We start from the raw sequence: 13,818 nt of genomic DNA on the forward strand, positions 1-13,818 counted from the left end.
ACAATTTCATTTGAAAACGAATAAGATAATCTACTAATTTGTTTAGTGATCGTTATCTACATTGTTCAACTTCTCTTAGATACGGTTATTAAAAAACTTATCGAATGGCAAGGAACTTTTCGGAATAAAGAGTAAGTACAGTGGGCGTGAGTTTGATTTGAACAATTTATTCAGGCAAAATATATCTTTCTAATTACAGGCGATACATTTGTCTACATCAAATACAATTGCTGTATATTTACATACAGATCGAAGATAGTTGCAATTACAACACGCTGTGCTATTAGACTAGAACAACGACTAGAAGCAGGCTGGACATAGCGGATCGTTGTTTCCTTAGAAAGAATGGACTCCTTTGTTTACCACTGAATTAAGCGAGGGGTCTGTCTGACGAGGTTGCTGCAACAGAGATTGAAACGAGCATATTATTAAATGACAATTAAACGATTCTGGCAAAAACATCCGACAATTACGTCTGTGTATTGTTACCTAATAAAAGACTGCTTTCCACGGAAAATGGACAGTCCGTAGACAGCACAGAGGCCAATTACGATTGCCTGGCGCACAATTTCGAGGGTTATGTTGTCTTTCATCGAATCTTCGTCTTTCAGAACCGCCGATATCTTCATCCTCGCTTCATCGAAATCGGAGATCCTATGATCGCGGGATGATTTCAGTTGTCGAAGGGAGTCCGTCGAATCTTTCCTTGAACCGCGGAAGCCGCTCAGATCTACCAGGCGAGATCGTCGAACGTCGTTCAAGAGTCTTCGAGTAGCTATCAGTCTTTGTCTCCGTTGAATATCATTCGCATGATCGTTGCTTCGCTGCAACCTGCTAACATCCATCTTTTGCCGTAGGAGTTGTCCCGAATCCGTGCTACGATCGAGTTTATCCTGACGATTCACAGCCACCGAGGATCTAATCAGCCTTCCAGCATCGAGAGCCCGACGCTCTGATCTTCGTTCAGCGGATAGATCCTTCACACGGCGTTCCGAATCGCGATTAGATTCCCGAGCCAAGTTCAATCGATTTGATCTTTCCAAAGTAAGCGTAGATCGCTCCGACAAGCGACGATCGGTTCTAATTTCTTGACGATTGGCAGAGTTCGATCTAGAGAACCTTGCGCGATCCAGAAGAGCTCGACGTTCCGATTGTCCGTCGATTCTGATGTCCCTGCGTTCTGATCGTCGATCAGCATCTCTAACTCGTCGTTCGAAGTCGCGTTTGGAGGCCTCAGGTGTCCTGGAAAGATCAATTCTTGCTTCGCGAGCTAGTGTCAATCGTCTTGATTCCCCTCGGCGTTCCAAATTATTGATCCTGGAGCGGTCACTCCTAATTTCTTGACGTTCTCGACGGTCCAGAGACCTGGATGCTACGGTTGTCCTGCGTACTGATTGTCTGTCGGCCGATAGATCCCTAACGCGTCGTTCTAAGACGCGTTTGGAGGCATCAGGTGTCCTAGAAAGATCGGTTCTTGCTGCGCGAGCTAGTGTCAATCGTCTTGGTTCCTCTCGCCGTTCCAAATTATTGATCCTGGAGCGATCAGTCCTAATTTCCTGACGTTCTCGACGTTCCAGAGACCTGGATGCTACGGTTGTCCTGCGTACTGATTGTCTGTCGGCCGATAGATCCCTAACGCGTCGTTCTAAGACGCGTTTGGAGGCATCAGGTGTCCTGGAAAGATCGGTTCTTGTTTCGCGAGCTAGTGTCAATCGTCTTGGTTCCTCTCGGCGTTCCAAATTATTGATCCTGGAGCGGTCACCCCTAATTTCTTGGCGTTCTCGACGTTCCAGAGACCTGGATGCTGCAGCTGCCATACGTTCAGACCGTCTGTCAACAGATAGATCCCTAACTCGTCCCTTACCGTTCCTGGAGCGATCATTCCTAATTTCTTGACGTTCACGACGTTCTGGAATCCTGGATTCTACAGTTGCCCTGCGTTCTGATCTTCTGTCAGCCGATAGATCCCTAACACGTCGTTCTAAAACACGCTTAGAAGCTTCAGGTGTCCTGGAAAGATCAATCCTAACTCGACCAGCTTGCATAACTCGTCTTGGTTCCTCTCGACGTTCCAAATTATTGATCCTGGGGCGGTCGTTCCTAATTTCTTGGCGTTCCTGACGTTCCAGTGATCTAGATTCCAAAGTTACCCTGCGTTCCAATCGTCTGTCAGCCGATAGATCCCTAACACGTCGCTCTAAGGTGCGCTTGGAGGCCTCAGGTGTCCTAGAAAGATCAGTTCTTGCTTCGCGAGCTAGTGTCAATCGTCTGGATTCCTCTCGACGTTCCAAAGTATTGATCCTGGAGCGGTCGTTCCTAATTTCCTGGCGTTCCTGACGTTCCAATGATCTAGATTCCAAATTTACCCTGCGTTCCAATCGTCTGTCAGCCGATAGATCCCTAACACGTCGCTCCAAGACGCGTCTAGAAGCTTCGGGTGTCCTGGAAAGATCATTCCTCACTCGACCAGCTGACATAACTCGTCTTGGTTCCTCTCGACGTTCCAAATTATTGATCCTAGAACGATCATTCCTAATTTCCTGGCGTCCCTGACGTTCTACAGACCTAGATTCCACAGTTGCTCTGTGCTCAGATCGTCGATCAGCAGACAAAACCGGGACTCGTCGTTCTACATCGCGTTTGGAAGCTTCGGGTGTCCTGGAAAGATCAGTCCTCGTTCGACCAGCTGACATAACTCGTCTTGGTTCCTCTCGACGTTCCAAATTATTGATCCTAGAACGATCACTCCTAATTTCCTGACGTTCCCGACGTTCCAGTGATCTAGATTCAACAGTTGCCCTGCGTTCGGATCGTCGATCAGCAGATAGATCCCTAACTCGTCTTTCCGTAGCTTTGGCAACTCGTTCTCGTGATTCTCGAGCCTGACGATCTACATTTACTCGATTCAATCTCTCCCGACGTTCCAAATCGTTGATCCTTGAACGCTCAGTCCTGATTTCTTTGCGATTTGCATCATCGTTCGATTGTCTTTCTGTTGATCTCCTGGAATCCAACAATGCCCTGCGTTCTGATCGTCGATCGCTAGATTGTTCCCTCGCTCGTCGATCCAAGTCGCGTTCAGAAGCAACTCGCGATTCTCGAACCTGACGATCTACGTTAAATCGATTCACTCTTTCTCGTCGCTCCAAATTATTAATCCTTGAACGTTCAGCTCTGATTTCTCGACGATTTGCACCGTTATTCGTTTGTCTTTCCGCAGATCTAGATCGTCGATCGCCGGACAGATCCCTCACTCGTCGATCCAAATCACGTTTAACAAGACGGTTATCCACCCTGGTCTGTTCCAACGATCTAGCCAGAGGTTCGCGTCTTTCGTTTGATCTAGACTCCAATCGACGATCCGATCTAGCCATCCTTTCCCTTCGTTCGTTGCTCTCTTCCCGTCTTTCGGATCGTACAGCAGAACGGCGATCGAGATCTGATCTGGAGGCTCGTCTGGTTGCCAATTGCAAACGATTTCGACTGTCGGTGGTCCTAAGGGATCGATCTATCCTTTCGCGACGAGATTCGGAAGTCTCGAGGTCCATGGATCGTTCGCGGGAATTTAATGTACCCCTTTCGCGTCGTTCTTCCACGCTTGCCGATCTTTTCGTCAGTTTTCGTTCGGGAAGGTCGTTCACAGAGTTCCGACGATCCAGGGATCGAGAATATTGCCTATTGATTCGGGAGTAAGAGGAGGCCCTTTCAAAAGCCCGAGATCGAGAGTCCAGGTTCGTCGCAGCAACAGAATTTCGTCTTTCGTCCAAAACCGATCGAGCGTTTCGTCGATCCTCGTCAGAAGCCGTGCGAACTTGACGGAGATCCTTTGCCAACGATCTACGATCTTCGGCGCGCCTGTCCACACGATTCGCCAAGCTCCTTCGTCGATCTTTGCGATCCCGGTTTTGGTCAAGACGTTCGAAATTCGGTTCTCGACGATCCAGAGATCTAGCCCTGCGATCTCGAGCCTCTCTACGATCTTCCCGGCTCATTTCACGATTCAGAGTCGATTCTCGTCGTTCCACAGAGTGAGATTTACGATCCCTAACGTCGAATCGATCCGCCAATCGTTCCCGCCGTTCAGAAATCCTTGATGCCAGAGTGTCTCGATTCTCTCGACGATCGACAGCCGATCTACGTTCAGCGCTCCGCGATTTACGGTCCAGGAGTCGGGTAGTGAGGCGAGCATCGAGATCCGAGGATCTAGAAAGTCGAATCGGATCCGACGATCGTCTCAGTGATTCCTGGCTGCGGCTTCGGAGCCTGGAGAGATCGGTTGCTGCTCGATCGGCCAGTCTTCTCTCGATCCTGGAGTCCCTTCTGGATTGCAGTCGGGCCTCAGAGCTGCGATCTAGGCTCCGTGATCGAGAGATCCTCCGACTGTCTGACAGAGGACTGGCTCTTCCGGTTCCAGCCTCTACAGACGTCTTTGGAACTCTGGTCTGATCATCGTCGAGGATCGAGTAAGGCATCTTGGTGAAGAAGTGTGAGTTTGGACAGGCGTCGACTCTGGAAATCGAAAATCTAATTAGCACTGTGAATTTTTAATTAAATTAATTCCTATATTAATTCTATTTTAATTTCAGAACCCAGAAATTAATTAGGGAAATGTTCAATTTCCATCATCCGATAATACAGACCATGCGATAATTAATATTCAACATATATTCCTATACTTATTGCTTATTTGTTTGCAGGTTGCTTTTAACAAGATGGAAACTATAAGAATAACTTCTAGGAACAAACGATTCTTCGATTTTCGACAGTACATTGGAATCTATCATTTTGTAAGTATTATTTTACTAATTGAACGCATTTTAAGTACATGAAAATGATTATCGACTTACTGATGAGGTGCTTGATGTTCCAGTTCCGGTCCCGCAAGACTTCCTGCTCTGCCTTCTTTATCCCTGGAGACTAACCCTAACGTTAGACACGCCAGGGACACTATCAAAAGTCCGATATACTGCCAAGCCTTTACTGGCAGCGCAACGTGCCTTGTGCGCCGCATCCTTAATGACAAACAAACTGTTAAGTACCGAAAAATGTGGTCCACATCCACGAAGAGTATTTTATAAAACGTAGATATACAAAAATGAAATATTAAACTACAGGTGGACTTTGTTACACGTGTATAATTTTAAAGAGGAAGGAATTACTTTAGAAATTAATGCTCTACACTCTACATGAAGTCCTTCCTAAAAATTGTCACAGTATACTATCACACATTGTATTATTATATCTATTTCTTTTGTTTCTATGTTTCATAAAATTCTTTTACACCAGTTTCTTTACTTTCTGTCTCAAAAAACTTGTATATTTTATCTTCAGTGTTTCATAAATGTTTCTTACGGCTGTGTCTTTGAATTCTATGTTTTAAAAATGTTTCTTACGGCTGTGTCTTTGAATTCTATGTTTTAAAAATGTTTCTTACGGCTGTGTCTTTGAATTCTATGTTTTAAAAATGTTTCTTACGGCTGTGTCTTTGAATTCTATGTTTTAAAAATGTTTCTTACGGCTATGTCTTTGAATTCTATGTTTTAAAAATGTTTCTTACGGCTGTGTCTTTGAATTCTATGTTTTAAAGATTTCCTCTTTTAGTCTTGTACTTACTCGTACGCTTCCGCTGGACCAGTTGTTTCTTCCGTACAGTAAGTTCACCGTGGTGAGAGACTTCAACGTTCGGGGGATCCCTGTTGCTCCTTGAAGCTCCAGAGAGCTGCTGATGCTCCTAGCCCCAAGGGTCGGGCTTTTATACTCGCCGGGATCTCTCGCAATTTGATAGAAGTTCAATTCACCGCTTATCAGCGGCGACCACATGGGACCCCGTGCTCCGATACGTGAAATTCACCGCGAATGAAATCGAGTTCGCCGATACACCAAGGGGAACTACTGCAAACGCCTCTGTAATCGGTTAACCATCCAGAAAATTGCGATCCTGGACACCTGTGAGGCCGCTGATATGTCGGTTACCCGGTTGGCGCGTGGGTGAACTTCTGAAGGATCGCTGGATCGATGAGCGTACCATCTGGACCACTTTTCTTTCAAATTCATTATCGAATGTACGCTATTTCTAGAATTTTTCGCTGTAGCGATTTATAGAAATACGTATTGTTTCGTTCGAGTGATCAATTGGAAAGGGAATTAATTTGATAAGGAATTACGAGGTAGAGTACTGAATAGAGACTCTTTTAAATGTTGCGTGTAAAATGTAATGTATAGAAAGAAAATTGTTGATTTAGTTTATAAGCGAGATGAGTAGTATTCGTATTATTTTTGGGCCAAGTATCTTTCATTCGGAATAATCAATTTGAGTAGCAGTCAATTTGATGCATAATTAGGAGACAGGATACTAGATGTATGCTTGTAGGAAATAAAATGTTCAATTATTTTATAAGCGAGGTGAGTGTACTCGCATTGTTTTTTTGACAAGTCTTTTTCATTCGGGATGATCTATTTATTGCAACAGCAATTTCTTGTAGAGATATCTCGGGGATACAATAATATACATTCTCTTAATTGTTGTGTGGAATATAATATCTATAAGCAACCAGATGTCGAGTTGTTTTGCAAGCAACGTGAATAGTGTTTGCATTATTCTCGTAACAAGATTATTCGTCTTTATAATATGCATCTTCTTACAGTTTGTTAACTCTGTTAACTTCACAGGTAGCTAGATTCTCTCTTAAAGAAATTTGTAACTCTGTACTGCATAAACTATTGATTAAGATTTGTAAACATGTTTAGAATGAACTATTATATGATTATATTTTTACTTGTAGTCTGAAAAATTAGCACAATAAATAAATCTTGCTATTCTCTAATTATTCTACAATCGTTTACACTTCTTCGTTTTTAAATATCATTCTTGTTTGTCCAAAACAAAAATAAACACCTACTACATTTATTTGTGTTAAAACTCTTTACCTTCTACATATAATAGAAGTAAAATAAAGTTTTGTAGTAGTAGTTGAATATTTTCAATCTTCAGCCGATTGCAACAAACATTTTTCGCTAATTTCGATATGATGTCGTGGCTCCCCGCATTTCTAAGCGTCCCTATCATAAAGCGCAATTATCCCTCCTTTAATTTAAGCTCTCAAGCGTGTGGAAATTAGAAAAACAAAATACTTCCTCGAAATTGAATTTAAATAAACCGCCAGAAATGGCGACGGCAGCGCCAATTGGCGTAGTGGCAAAACGTTCAAATTGGTAGCCAAATTTACCGACAGCCAAACAAAAGCGTTTATCCTAGGTGTCGGTAGTGGTAAAAACCCAGAATTCACTACTAGCGCCCTCTAGTGGTAAATTATTGGAATCAGTGTATGTCTACTGTGTCCGTTCCCGTTCATTATTCGCGCGTGTTTATACATCCGCATACTGGCGTGCAGGTGGGCGTTAATCAGGACGGCGAAAAAGTTATGTTCGCGGGCCGAGGAATGTAGCGATTAGCGATACACAACACCAAGTCGGGTCCAACGAAGATAACGAGCGCTTTGAACTTATGTCAAATAAAATGCTGCGATTCCTGTCACGGCGAAGAGCGCGCAGTGTCAGCGGGCAAACCGCGTCCTCGCAAATAAAAAATCAGCGACTGCTCAGCAACAAAAATGTTGTGCAGTGCAGAGTCGTGTTGCTGGACGGGACCGATCTGCCTATCGAGCTATCAGTAAGTCAAATATTCTATTCAACCCCTTGCACTACGACCCCTTTCTTAGCTACAGTTATTCTAATCGCACTGTCCTTAATCATTTCATAGAAGAACAATTTGTTACTCCGATTTAAGAGAAGCGAATAACACTCATACGTATGAACCCAACAGAAGTTACTTCAACGATTACCAGTCAGTTTCTGAAGGCATGTTTAAATATAAACAGTTGGTCTGATAGATCATCTTTTTCCGTTACAGAAAAAAGCATTGGCTAGTGACTTATACGAACAGGTATTTTATAGTTTAGATTTAATAGAGAAGGACTATTTTGGACTGCAGTATACAGACAGCAATAATGTTCAACACTGGTTGGACCCGACAAAACCGATAAAGAAACAAGTGAAAAGTATGATTACTTTTCTATGAAATTTGTTTTACATTTGTTCATTCTCTCTGTTATTAATCGATGCATATACATTTTCCACAGTTGGGCCACCTTACACTTTACGCCTGAAAGTAAAGTTCTATTCCTCTGAGCCTAATACATTGCGTGAAGAGTTAACAAGGTATCAGTTCTTCCTGCAGCTAAAGCAAGATGTGTTGGAAGGAAAGCTTCATTGTCCTCACCAAGTGGCAGTCCAGTTGGCTGCTCTGTCTTTGCAATGTAAGTATATTAGGTCGACGATTCGTATGCAAACCTTTGTTATATATTTCAACATACCATGACCCACATTTTCAGCTGAACTTGGTGATTACGACCCTGCTGCACACAGTGCAGCAACAGTGTCCGAGTTTCGCTTTGTCCCGGGTCAAACAGAACAGATGGAACTGGAAATACTTGAGGAATACGCAAAGTGTTCTGGCCTAAGTCCAGCTCAAGCTGAGTCGGCCTATTTAAGCAAAGCTAAATGGCTGGACATGTATGGAGTGGACATGCATACTGTCCTTGGGAAAGATGCTTGTGAATATTCCTTGGGATTGACTCCAACCGGAATCCTGGTATTCGAAGGCACGCAAAAGATAGGCCTATTCTTCTGGCCTAAAATTGGTCGTTTGGATTTCAAGAAGAAAAAGTTAACCCTGGTTGTAGTGGAGGAGGACGACGAAGGCAGAGGAGAGCAAGAACATACGTTCGTGTTCAGATTGGTGAACGAGAAGGCTTGCAAGCATTTATGGAAATGCGCCGTGGAACATCATGCTTTCTTCCGACTAAGGGCTCCGGTTAAAGGGGCGAGCGGCCGTCAGAACTTTTTCAGAATGGGCTCACGGTTTCGTTACAGCGGTAAAACCGAATTCCAAACGACACAGTTGAATCGAGCGCGCAGAACTGTTCAATTCGAGCGTCGACCGAGTCAGAGATACGCTCGCAGGCAAAGTCATGTTTTAAGGGAAAGACAGCGTCAGCAGGTAGAGCAGCCACAAGTCTCGCCACCTGCTGGTAAGCTCTGAAGTGCTGTAGTACCTTACAGAATTTAGCATTATTCGAATAACGAGCGAAATTTTATTCGATATAGAAGATAATGAATAGATTCGTTATTCAAAATAACTTTTGCCCAACTCTGGTATCTTACAGAGATTGAAAACTATTTCTATTTTGATGTGTAATCTTTCTATCTGATTGTACATTGATGAAATATATTTTAATTTTCAGCCGAGGAGCAGCCTCTGCAACGTCAGCCAAGTCAATGCAGTACAAAATCCTCAAACTCCAGTTTGCACGGTGCATCGTCCCCATTGGTAGATTCATTGTTAAAATCACTTGCCAAAGATCAGCAACCTTTGGAAGCTAGAAATCAAACGGCGATCGCCAGCACCGAGAAGGAATCCGAGCCTATGAAAACAAGTCTAACCATCGAGACCATAGTTAATCCGGTACAACTGGTACCGAACAATCAAGTAGGCGGCACCTCGTCACTGCCACCCCGCACCCCCATACCGCCAGAGTCATTGAAATGCAACATACTGAAAGCAAAATCTCTGGAACAAGGGAAAAATTCGAATCTTGTTTCAATCACTTCCACGGATGCACCTGCAGTTGTTTCGAAGAATAGTCAGCACTCTGAGGCAGCGACGATTGTATCCGTGGTAAGAAAATACTGTTACCATCGTCGATCGTTACAGAAAATATCGAAACGATTTTTCAGATTACAATACACCGTAGAAAATCGCTCATTTATCTAGAACGTTATTAAAAAAATATATTCTTTTCCGTAGAGTATAATTGCAGTTGTTCGTTCGAAGCCTGTTTGAAATTATTGTTAACGTTATACTATCGTTAGGTATACTTTGTGCCGTTACACGCATATATGTATCTTGAAACAATACAGTTGTACCAATGTTCTGTGCTTTTAGGCTTTAGTTGTGACTTGTTTGCTTTTTTGCATTACTATCTAGGGTGGAGACAAGCTAACACTTTCCGTGAGCGGATCGACGGCAATGAATCCATCTCTGGACGACAATGTTACTGTAACACACTTCTCTTTAGACAGTTGGGGTCAGATCGAGCAAAAGACCACCCAACTGAACCCCAAGGTCTCGAATCAATCCCAGAACCCGTTCAATCCATTCACCAGCAACAATAACACCGATGTTGTTACCAATGTTTCTGAAAGTGCTGAAGAGGAGGTGAAGCCCGAAGAGGAAAAGAAAGCGAACACGAACCCGTTCATAGACTCGAATCCATTCTTGGGTTTGCTGAACCCGTTTAAAGAGGTGCAACCTCCGGTCGAGAAAAAAGTTGAACCCGAAGTCGAGAAAAATGGAGCAAGAGTCGTGAAGACCGAGGAGATCCAAACGACGACTACAACTCTCACGCATAAGGTGTGGCTTATTCTAAATGCTTGCGAGTTAGCTGTAATCGATTTCTCTGTACTGTATTTGTAATCGTCCGATTTGAAAGAATGCTGTCTCTTATGCGAACTGCCCTTGTAAATGTACGCATACATTGGTCACCTCGTGTTCACAATACTTTGTCCGAGTTCCAAATTGTATTTATAACATTCGCATGGCCGTCGGCGGGTCTTTATCAACCCAGAAATCTCAGTTTCAAGGAAAACAACAAATGTAGAAAGTATAAATTGTGACGAGTATGCATAAAAAAAACCCCGTATTGTATATTAAAATGACTCACTAATAACCGTCCGCGTAACATCTTTACCGATGGCCGCGCGAGTGTTAATTAATTTAATTTTGTGGTAAATTTTAGGATTGTAATTTGGTAGTCAACGTGTTGATGTCGTCTGTGCTTCAAACTAACTTGCACAACAAATTATTAGTGTAATACACGGTTGCCTTTTCTGCGATTATTATAGATTATTTGTACATTGCGAGTTAACGATAGGTAACTATCATTTTTGTGTTGTAGGATGATAATTCCGCTGTCTCTGACATCAGTCCCTGGTTAGTGGCCGACCCATCGCAGACAACGGTTGCAGATCAGAGTCCCATTAAGCATACTATCATTACCAGGAAGACTGTAATTACAACGCAACTCTGAAGTATTATTTCTGTAATGGAACGCGTGAGAAGTACTGAATCATCAAGGTATTTATTGAATCACGTCTTCCCTGGATTACATACTTGTTTTCCTGATGTGAGTATGACAATAGTATGACACTGCCTATTCAAAGACGTTAGAGTGATTACTTTGAAGTCTAAACGGGGACCAATCAAACGTTCATACATTTTGCAAACGACTAGTTTACGCTTAACTTTGTGCAAAAATTTATTTGAAAATCTGATAAATATATATTTATATATATATCAGAGATTTATATATTTTTAATTTCTAGCAATTTTTTAAGACTTAATTAATTACTAGATGCTTGTTTAAACTACGAAGATTTCCTTTGTACATAATTTATATCGTTTAAGAAACGAAGTACTTATTAGTACTATAGTAGCGACACATAAATGCAAGAATGGTTACTATTCTTTGACGATTATTTTATTTTTTACTGCAAAACATTCTTTTTATCTAATTTTGCCATGAAACTTGTTTAATCGTGTTCTGCATTCATTGTAGAGTAAGATGATTGATTGTTATACAGATTTAAGTGACCTTGCACTCTGTTAGCACGTATTAGATCATATGCATACATTGCGGAATAATGTATGGTGCTTTTATTACGAAGTAGAGACATTTAACCCCGGGTACGCAAACTTTTAAGATACTTTTTTACATAAAACGTATTTTTCCGTGTTTTCTACCTAATTGTATGTTTTATATTGAATTGTATAAATTCTGCGCTTCGCATGTAATTCCTAAATGAAGTTTGGGTACCCAAGTAGTGTAATAGACGTATTTCAATTCCTGTGAGATAGTATTTTATACTTGCCATAGTGCCTTTAATTGTAACGAGAAAAGAGAAACTATTGTACTCCAGTTTTACATTCGTGTTGTATACCAACGTCATTCAGTACCTACATAGTATTAGGTTATTGCCATATGAAACAACTTTATTGTATATCAGGTCCTATCTCTTTTGTACTCTTTTTATACGAATGAAAAAATAATATATTGTCGATAGTATTATCTGATATTTGGTGAAAATGTGGTGATTAATCAAAGCACTATTCGCTGATAGTAAAGAAACTACAAAATGGAGATAATAATTTTGTAAATGGAGCACATGCATGACCAAAAAATTGAATTTCTACCGTAGTACAATCAAGAAACTTGATATTCTATATATATTGATAGTACTATATTGATAGTACACGTTGATTACAATGACGCTTTCTTTGGTAATAAGTTTGTTTAGAAAAATGTTGCGGTTGTTTAACGTTTCAACAACCTATTTAATAGCTCGTAGATCATAAGAGCTATGTTAACTGCGATAACAATCTTATATGAGGTCAAAGTTCGAGAATGACGTAGCTAGGCTAAGGTAGCTATGATGCAGCAAGGGTCGAAAATGACTCAGAGTTTATGGTTGAAGATTTTGGGATATTTGAATTGGATGGAGAACAAAACGCCGGGACACTATGTCTAGTTCCAGATAAGGAATGACGTTGGTATACAATATTCATTCCACTTGATTTACATTTTACTTGTAACAAAAATTCAATTTGTTAAAAGAGTTTTGAAGTGTGAAAGTGTGTACATTATTATCGGTCTAGTATGTTTACTTCGTAAAAAATGATTAATTATTTTCTGTTAATCCTTTTTTGTGAAGTATTCAGATATATACGATTAGCGGCAAATCAAACTGATAATTTATATCGGTATTCCTATTATGCAATCTAGTGTATCATATGATAAAATTTTATTGTCTATACGGTTACGGTATTTTGTAACTGATTTATCAGTATTTTGTAAAAAAAAAGAAGACGCGTAATACAATGAATTTAAAAATCTGCTAACCGCGTGGAAATCAATGATCTGATCGAGTTTATTGTATTACGCGAATCGTCGTATATATACAAAAAGGCATCTAAAGTGCAGCAGAACAATTTTTTTGTTAATTTCATGGAATCACGAGATCATGAGTTATACAAAATAAGACTCGTCCTTTTCGACGAACTACGTAAAAGGCTGTTGAAGTACTTATTGTATTCCATTTTACGAGCATTTACGAAAGTAGAACGAGGCGCTATATTATGTTAATTTTATGTATTTAAATATATTGTATTTAATAGCAATAAGCCAAGTACATATGATACTATTATTTGAAGATCTAATATATCTATTACCTGTGTTTACAGTGCTATTATTAACCAATACCCTAATGTATTCCGTCCTAAAGTGTTATATACATATACTGTTATATACATTATGTATACTTTTTGCTTTGTAATAAAAAAGTATTATTAAAATGTTGCGTTGTAGATGTTTGAAAGATGTTCCTATTATACATTGTACAAATTAGGCGTTGACATATTTAACATTCTGACTGCCGTGACAAACCATAATTTTAATATGAACAAAATTAGTTATCGAAGAAAAACATTGCGAAAGAAATTTAATTAGTCTCCATGAAATACTACAAGATTTTAAAAAATTGGTAAAATTTTTGGGATAAAAGTTTTTTTTCGCTTTTAAGAAGACTAACGAAATCCTGGAAATTTTTATAGTTATTGATATGGCAGTCAACGTTTTAAAACACCCTCAAACACATAAGTACACAAACAATTTTTAATATAAACTCATACATTTAATCTTCAAA

The 13,818-nt window shown here is 40.7% G+C and overlaps 2 protein-coding genes across 3 annotated transcripts; one reads left to right on the forward strand and one right to left on the reverse strand.

The window, feature by feature from the left end:
- Positions 1-150: 150 nt before the first annotated feature.
- LOC143359247 (uncharacterized) lies at positions 151-5,723 on the reverse strand. The gene is made up of 4 exons (XM_076797057.1): positions 5,614-5,723; positions 4,848-5,012; positions 490-4,509; positions 151-399 (listed from the first exon to the last, which is right to left on the reverse strand). Exons 2-4 carry the CDS (start codon positions 5,009-5,011, stop codon positions 360-362), a joined length of 4,224 nt encoding a protein of 1,407 aa, XP_076653172.1. The 5' UTR covers position 5,012; positions 5,614-5,723; the 3' UTR covers positions 151-359.
- Positions 5,724-7,336: 1,613 nt separating this feature from the next.
- Yrt (erythrocyte membrane protein band 4.1-like yurt) lies at positions 7,337-11,396 on the forward strand. 2 transcript variants are annotated; one of them, XM_076797071.1, is made up of 7 exons: positions 7,337-7,669; positions 7,910-8,057; positions 8,139-8,315; positions 8,391-9,089; positions 9,303-9,736; positions 10,046-10,471; positions 11,016-11,396. In XM_076797071.1, exons 1-7 carry the CDS (start codon positions 7,505-7,507, stop codon positions 11,145-11,147), a joined length of 2,181 nt encoding a protein of 726 aa, XP_076653186.1. In that variant the 5' UTR covers positions 7,337-7,504; the 3' UTR covers positions 11,148-11,396. The 2 variants fall into 2 exon arrangements, with proteins under 2 accessions (XP_076653186.1, XP_076653196.1); XM_076797081.1 differs by lacking the exon at positions 10,046-10,471.
- Positions 11,397-13,818: the final 2,422 nt, after the last annotated feature.

This window comes from Halictus rubicundus, chromosome 1 (genome assembly GCF_050948215.1).
Source record: "Halictus rubicundus isolate RS-2024b chromosome 1, iyHalRubi1_principal, whole genome shotgun sequence".
Lineage (NCBI taxonomy): Eukaryota > Metazoa > Arthropoda > Insecta > Hymenoptera > Halictidae > Halictus > Halictus rubicundus.

Excerpts from the sequence above, each read along its gene's own strand:
- Yrt (XM_076797071.1), top strand. The coding sequence starts at position 7,505 with ATGTCAAATAAAATGCTGCGATTCCTGTCACGGCGAAGAGCGCGCAGT. Across the intron at positions 8,058-8,138 it reads GATAAAGAAACAAGTGAAAA|TTGGGCCACCTTACACTTTA; the intron begins GTATGATTACTT and ends CATTTTCCACAG. Across the intron at positions 9,090-9,302 it reads ACAAGTCTCGCCACCTGCTG|CCGAGGAGCAGCCTCTGCAA; the intron begins GTAAGCTCTGAA and ends TTTAATTTTCAG.
- LOC143359247 (XM_076797057.1), bottom strand. The coding sequence starts at position 5,011 with ATGCGGCGCACAAGGCACGTTGCGCTGCCAGTAAAGGCTTGGCAGTAT. Across the intron at positions 4,510-4,847 it reads GAACATCAAGCACCTCATCA|AGTCGACGCCTGTCCAAACT; the intron begins GTAAGTCGATAA and ends TTCGATTTCCAG. Across the intron at positions 400-489 it reads GGAAAGCAGTCTTTTATTAG|CAACCTCGTCAGACAGACCC; the intron begins GTAACAATACAC and ends TCTCTGTTGCAG.